This window comes from Impatiens glandulifera, chromosome 4 (assembly GCF_907164915.1).
Source record: "Impatiens glandulifera chromosome 4, dImpGla2.1, whole genome shotgun sequence".
NCBI classification, from domain to species: Eukaryota; Viridiplantae; Streptophyta; class Magnoliopsida; order Ericales; family Balsaminaceae; genus Impatiens; species Impatiens glandulifera.
Genome location: NC_061865.1, coordinates 54625079 through 54633453, shown reverse-complemented (window position 1 = coordinate 54633453; position 8375 = coordinate 54625079). Strand labels below are relative to the sequence as shown.

General features: G+C 28.0%; 1 protein-coding gene across 1 annotated transcript; it reads right to left on the bottom strand.

The window, feature by feature from the left end:
* Window positions 1-1703: 1703 nt before the first annotated feature.
* On the bottom strand, window positions 1704-5333 carry LOC124936299 (translocon-associated protein subunit alpha-like). Its single transcript, XM_047476788.1, has 8 exons — window positions 5137-5333; window positions 4364-4534; window positions 4211-4261; window positions 3837-3925; window positions 3006-3083; window positions 2725-2928; window positions 2507-2578; window positions 1704-2041 (listed from the first exon to the last, which is right to left on the bottom strand). Exons 1-8 carry the CDS (start codon window positions 5195-5197, stop codon window positions 1991-1993), a joined length of 777 nt encoding a protein of 258 aa, XP_047332744.1. The 5' UTR covers window positions 5198-5333; the 3' UTR covers window positions 1704-1990.
* Between the last annotated feature and the right edge of the window lie 3042 nt (window positions 5334-8375).

The following is an 8375-nucleotide window of genomic DNA, read 5'->3' as shown; positions in this document are numbered from 1 at the left end:
GTTAAAATGTCACACGTTTATCAAATTTTGGGTTAAATTTAAAATATAAAGTTTTATTAGCCTAGTTGGTTAAAATGGTGTACTTGTTTTGTTAGGTTGCAAGTTCGAACTATAGCATTTTTAATTTTATTTTTAACCGTTTTAAGTTTATGGGCGGGTCAACCCACAATCCGACCCAAGTATCCATTTACTCTTACATATATCCAAATTAACCACAGCTCTCGACCCGGCAATCCGGAAACTTTAAAAATTAAGCATCATTATATATATATATATATATATATTAGTTAGTTAAAAAGTTGAACTTATATTGTTAAAATGTCACGCGTTTATCAAATTTTGGGTTGAATTTAAAATATAAAGTGTTATTAGCCTAGTTGATTAAAATGTTGTATTTGTTTTTTGTTAGGTTTCAAGTTCGAATCATACCTATAACATTTTTAATTTTATTTTTAACCGTTTTAAGTTTATGGACGGGTCAACCCACAATCCGACCCAAATATCCATTTACTCTCACATATATCCAAATTAACTACAGCTCTCGACTCGACAATCCGGACACTTTAAAAATTAAGCATCATTATATATATATATATAGATAATTATTTGAGATTATTTATTTTATTAAAAAAAACTTAAATAGTATTAATATAATTTATTTATTTTAAATATAGAATATTTTAATATTTTGATTAATAAATTATTAACGGGATAAATGAAATATTAAAATAACCCATATCAAATCTGCACCAATGTAAGAGTCACAATTTAATGTTACAATAATAATTTTATTTTATTTTTAAGTAAAAATCCAACCATTAAGAAAACCACCAAAAATGTTAAAAAGAGTAATCTTGTAACTTTGTTTTATATTAAAAAAAAAATAGTTAAATATAATTTAACTATTTTAATATATATATATATAAGCGAAATGATTGGATATGAAATTTTAGAAAGAATAATTTACGAAAAAAATAATTTTCTCATTCTTTATCTTTTTTCCGGTTCATTCCTTCCTCATTTCTCTTTCAAATTTCCTCTATCTATAACTCTTTTTATATATATATATATATAATAATAAGGTATAAAAAAATTACCAAGTTTTTAAAATTTTATGTTATTAATATCTCATAAAAATAAATTAAAAGTTATTTATTGACAAGGTGAGATACAATTACACTCTTTTATATTTTGAAACATAAATATTTTTTTTATGATAATTCATTAGATAAATGAGTGTCAATAATTCTGAAAATCGGGTCAGGTTTCTAAATTTTTTTAAAAAAAAAACTTTGATGATAAATATACTTTCCTTTTTTTTAAAATTAAGTAACATACCAGGGTATTTCATTTATGTTTCTTTTATTTATCTACACAATATCCAAAATAAAATTCTCTAGTAGCTCAATCATTTGCCTTCACAACCATTTTATAAAATAATAATAATAATAATAATAATAATAAAACTTATAAGATGAGACACCTTTTAGGAAAAAAAATAAAGAATCATGACAAATATTATCAATTAAGACACGACCCTCTAACTAAAATCAATCACCAAATAAAATGTCATGAATGTGCTAAAACTATATATATCATAAGAAAATTACAATAAATTTATGAATTTGTTGACTAAATTAACTTGAAACTATTTTGTATCTAAATTCAAAAACATAAAAATAAAATAAATGTTACACAATGGAAACCACAAAGCCAAGCTAATTCAGATTAAAACAGTAAAGAATCAACAGTAATATCATCAGTAACAAAATTGTCTTTTAAGTTAAGAACTAGAAAAACTCAAATTCCTGCAGGTGCAAAAAGTATAAATATAAAACAGTATCCTCATTATACAGCAACTGTAAAAAAAAAGGCTACAAAGTGGCCCTACTTTCCACGAAAATCTCGTCATTCGCTTCTTCTACAGATGTCTATCTGATGTTGTGCTAAAAGAATAGAATCCGAGGGGAGGGACACATTATACGTGCACCTACTTCTTCTTCTTTGATTTGTTAATCAAAGACTGAGTGTAAGCAGTTCCCTGATAAAAAAAAAGAGATACTATTAGTCACTAAACCATCTTTGAATGTAAATCATTCAGAAAAGGACTAAATCAAATGTGTACATAACAAAGATGTTCTATTTCATTTGGTTTTCGCATCTAAGTGTGGATCTGGATTAGGTTTAGTTTGGTAACATGTTGTATATGTATTTAGTCCGACCCATATCCAAATTCACCTATAAAAAGGAGCCGACTATAGAATAGCTCAATTATCTATACAAAGTTGTGTGATTTTCGGTGTAATTCAGACAGACACGCCTTTCATACCACATATAACTGAATCGCTATCCAACAACTCATTGGCAGACTTGTTTCGAGCCAATTACAAAAGTGTTTTCAAATGAAACCTAAATTTTTCCCATCCCTGTTTCTAAAAGTTCGACTTCTTTTGGAGCATTCTTGTGGAAATTCATCACATTTACTTAACAATATGCAAGAGTATACCTGAAGCCATTCATCCATTGACGAATCAACAGTCTTAGTTCCAACTTCCACTTTTGATGCCCTTTTAGTTTTCTGAGAAGTAAAAACAATAGATCAATGAATTGCTCTAGAGCAGAAAGCAGTATATGCCTTCTATGGATAGGAAAAAACAATTTAGAAGCATAGGGATATTAAAAAAAATTAGAAAGTTGTAACTCCAAAAATAAATATTGATTTACCTTGGAAAGATTTTGTATCTGATTGCGGATCCACAATCCAAGAAATCCAATAAGGGCAATTCCAAGGGAAACAAGGAGAACAGATTCCATACTGAGAAAACCACCAGCTTCTTTAACTTCAATGGTACCTTTGTAAAATGTGCTCTGATATACCTGTTGGTCTATCTCATAAATGACGGTTCCTACAAGATCAAATGTTCCTGCCTGCAATAGTCAAACGAAATACAACTGTTAACAGATTCAATAGAAAATAAGTGAGATAATATTATAAGCATTTATACCTGCAAAAACTTGCTCACTGCAAATGCATATGGAAAGGCAGCTGAAGCTGAGGTAGGAATAGAGGCATTGTTGAAAGCCTACGACACAAATAAAAAAAAGAAGTTATAGATAACTCAATCAAACTACAAGAAGAATAATTGTGTAAGACTGGTAAAATACTAACCAAATAAATCTTAACTGAGTTTTTTTAATCATTTTGATCTATCTTTATATAATACTCAAGGAGGTGTTGAATCTTCACAATTTACTTACTAAACTGTTTTGGTAATAAAATGTCTCTTAATGTTTCATAATATCAGAATATAAGGTATGTTATTAATGCACCCATTTTGTTGTTTCCTATGGTTGCCAGAAGGATTACCAGTCATGTCTCTCACAATTAGGTTCCTAATAATATACTGTTTCTGTGGGTTTTATGATGTAGTTTCTACAAAGTAGTGAATAATATAAGATCTGTGATTGTGTTCATGTCCTAGCATGTAAACATATTGACTGTTATAGAATTTAGTTATCAAAGTGACAAAGAGAAAAGACTGCTAGAATAAACAACAAAACAATGTCAATATTTCCTTCAAAAGTTCTACTAGTTCTGAAACTCTGAAGGCTGCTAAAAAGAGATTTCACTTCTAAATGGTTATCATGGGATAGGAACCAACGGATTAACATATTCCAATAAATGCAACAGTAATCATTGGGCTTGACCAAGACATACATAAGGAAAATAGAGGTACGTGGCAAATTCCAAGCCGTTTGATAATATATGCTCCTCATCTTTAAGAGAATGAGCATATTAAACCCATGAAAGAAACATATAGTAACAAAATCACTACCTGAGTAGAGAGATTTTGGACCAAATAGGTGTGATCAAATGGTAGATAGACACTAGCCTTAATAGCTAGGACATTGACAGTAGATTCCCCTGCTCAATCAGACACAAATAAAAACGATCAAACTTTCTTCGCATTGGGATATCACAAAATACACTTATGAGAATAAGAATGGGTTAAAACCAATCAATTGAATTCAATCAGTAGTGAGCAGAACAATCTTATGTCTCACAATGTCATCACCCAAGCAAGGTGATTCTTAAATTTTTGTCGATAAAAATAAATCTCTGAAATGGCACTATGATAATAAAAAGAGGAAAGAATATGCATCTTAATTATGTAATGAGGTACAATACTACCATAGAATGAAATATTACCATAATTTTTCATTCCAACCAATAGTTCAGTCTCTTCTCCTGCAACTACCACTGCATAATTAAAGAAATCAGTTTTTATCATGAATCATGGAAGATAACTGAGGTGAGAAATGATAAACACAGAATATTGCTGAAAACATTCATAAGACTTACATTTTGAAGGATTATTGGGGAAAACACATACAGTATCCACCTCAGTGGCAGAACTAAAAGTAGTGTCTGCAGAATATTTGGCATTCTCCCCAACAACTTCACTATCGGCTCCTTCTACAATGGTTTCAGCATCTTTTGGAGTCTCTTCTGAACCTTGCTGACACCTCGCAACTATAAAGAAAAGATCAATGTTATCATCTGCCAGTTTTACTGGAATAATGGATCAATAGCTATGACTTGCATACAATCAAGGCTGACCCTTTGATTATCAGAAAGAACATCTAACCAAGAAACAGAAAAGGTCCACAAAGTACAGAACAAAACATCAACATGGATCCGACACTTGAGAATTACAGAACCTAGATCCAAACACATAAAATGTATATTTGTTAAAGAACAAACGTCACCCATATCACAAGAAGAAAATAACATATCGAGATTGCAGCAAAAGACACAAAATAGCATTAACCCTTTCTTTCCACCAATTTTGACTTCATTTTTACAAATCCCCAACAACCCAAAACAATTAAAACTCAGTAGATTACAATCAGTAAACACCATAGCTACAAAATTGATATCTCCAAAGAGAATCAGATACAGATTTGAAAGCAAATGTACCATACAATTGATCGAATCCGATTGAACCAAATCAGCTCACAATCAAAGATCTATACAAATCTAAGGCCATACATACATGCAACAACATTAATAGCTAAAATTCAACAATAACCCAAGTAACTGTTGGTGTATATTAACAGATCTAACATACAAACCTTGAAGAAACGGAGATGATACGAGGAGAAGAGCTAAGATGTAGAAAACTGTAAACTTCATTTTTCTTGAGAGAAAAGCGATTCAGAGATGGGTATGTAACGAATCCGATCGAATCGCGAGCCTGGCTGCTGCAATCGGAATTCACGCGACCTGCACTTCTACTGCAAGACTCGCCCTTTATAATGAAATTAAGGAAACACGTCGCGTTTGTCCAAGTCCACCTATACTTGAAGAGAGAGAAAGTAAAAGTTTATATAAGCCCTCAAACTATTAGTTAGTTTTTCATCATACCTTAAATTAATTTATTTATTTTATATAAACCTGGATATCAATTCTTAAATATTGCCTTTATTATTATTAGTATAAAGCATAAATGGAAAAACTATGATAGTTTTGATCAATATAACTCCCTTCAATTAAGGTATCAAAATCACTATGTATTATAAGTTTTTATATGAAACTCTAAAAAGACTGAGACTTAGATTCGTCAATGCAATTTTCTTTTCAAGGTTTTGAGACTATAACTATACCTTTTTCATTATTCAATAATCAAGAATGGCAGGATCAATAAGGAATTTTATAAGTTCATGATGACTTCATTTGGGGACTACATGCCAATGAGGAAAACAAGAGTGAAGTGGGAACATGTATAAAGGAAAGGTGATTTCAAATTGAACAATTGCATTAAATGAAGTTGTGTGCTCATCTTGAAACACCTATGGATTTTTTACAATAAGTAAGATTTATCTCGAGTTGTTTTAAGGATTTATCTCTAATTGTTTTAAAAAAATTATGCTTATGGACATGGATATGAATAGATGCCTACATTATAATAGTAGGCCCAAAATTAAGCCCAACAAGTCAATGGACTAATCAATGGGCTAAGTATGTCAATAACTTAAATAAATAAATAAATCTCTAAGACCATCTCTAATCAATATATCCCTCCTCAAACCCAAAATATAATAAATGTGACATCAAATCAAATAATAACATCTTTAACCCAAAAACTAAAAGAATATTTTATTTTACACCATTTTTTTAACTTTTTCAATAATTACCTATGTATTTATCAATTTTTACAAATTAAACCTTAATTTTTTTCAAACTCACACCAATTAAAAAAAATTATGATAAAATTAATTAAAGATCAATAATTTATACACATAAAAAATAAACTAAACATTATTAAATAAACACAATATTGATAATTTAAGTATTTTTTAAGAAATGCAATTATTGTATTTTTTTAGTTTTTTTTATCAATATTATTTATTATTACAAATTTATGATAGGTAAAAAATATTAATAAAAATATATGAAAAATATTAATATTAAATATATAAATAAATTCATACAAAACTAAATATAAAATTCAGTTAAATTAAAAGTTGAAAAGATAAATGAACACTTTAAAATAAATTATATAAAAAAATAAATATCTAAATAAAAATACCTGTAAAGTTGAAGGCCTTTTTATTTTTAGGTTAAATTTGGGTTTGAGGAACAATAACAACGCAAATATACGTGGTTTGGAGAGAGAAAATGATGTTATTCCTATTTTGAGTTTGAGCATGTAATAGGATTGGAGCGGAAAAGGGATTATGGGAATGGGTTTCCGAGTTTTGTTGGAGATGCTACAAGGCAATCCAAGTTTATGGGCGCTAGGGCTGCAAATGAGTCGAGTCGAGCTCAAGCTTGCTGAAGTTCGAGCTCGACTCGATTAAGTATTTATTAGCTCGACTCGAACTCGAGCTCGAACGAGTTTATAAATTTGAGCTCGAGTTCGACTCGACTATATTACATACAAGCTCAGCTCGACTCGAAAACTTGAACAAAAATTTAATTTTCAAGCTCTCGAACTCGATTCGAGCTCGAACCAAATTTATTTATAAAATTAAAATATCAAACTTTCATACATATTAGTAATTTAAAACATGATATTTCAAAATTAAAATATGAAACAATCATAACTATTGAAAATTATAAAATATAATAATTCAAAACATTAAATCACCATTATAATCAAAATTCTAAAACATAAAACTAAAAAATTAAAGTACAAAATTATTAATTTGTTTGAACATTCAATATATTAATCTTTTTAACTCGTGTTCTTCAATCATAGCACACATACAACTACATGCATTCAATAATATGAAAGGTTTAATCTTAAAAATAATTAATATAAAATATAAATGTTCAAACAAATAACTAAAATTTAACTTACTTTAAGAGGTAGATACCGAAAACAAAATTTCTTAATATGTGTTCTCTTTCTGAAAAAATGAAAAATTAATTAAATAAGTGATAAAAGGATATATAAGCATAAATATATATTAACTATTTTTATCCGTAAATAATTATATATTATAATATACTAATTATTATATCCATAATATTTATTTTTATTATATATAATATATTAACCTTTTTTTTTTATCTCTTTTCAATATAAAATATAAACTATAATATACTTTTATTATAAATAAAATATTAATCATTTTTATTTCTTTTTATATTAAACTAATTATTATATCTTAATATTATTTTTATTATATATAATATATTAATATTTTTTTTTATCTCTTTCAATATTATATACAATATACTTTTATTATATATAATTTATTAATTTTTTTATTTTCGTCTTTTTTTTATAACCAGTCTTTTTTTATAAAAAAAAGAGTGTTATTCTATATATTCATCCAACTTATGTATAGAATAATCTAAGTCTAAGTTTATCCTAATATACATGCATAAATTTCTATTAATACATGAAAAAAAAAGATGAACAAGACTTACCTTAAAGTCACCAATAAAATAGTTTTTTCCTTTCTTTGTTGCTAGATTTCCTTAAGGTAAAAAAAAAAATCAAAGTTAAATAAAAAACAAAAACAATAGTTATCATAAAAGTGAAAATAAATTTAATTACCTAAGTCTCTTCCCTTTTTTGAATGAGAAAATGAATAGATGAAGAGTGAAAAATATGTGAAGACTGAAGAATAAGAGATTAAGAGCTACAAAAATGGTGAAAATGGATGAAGAAAAAATTAAGAGTGAAAGAACGGTGAAGAGTGAGAGAAAGAAATGGTGAAGATTGTGAAGAGTGAGAAAAAGAAATGGTGAAGATGGTGAAGAGTGAAAGAAAGAAATGGTGAAGATGGTGAGGAGTGAGAGAAAGAAATGGTGAAGATGGAAGGGGCGATTAGATGAAGAAGATTAGAAAGAAGAATGA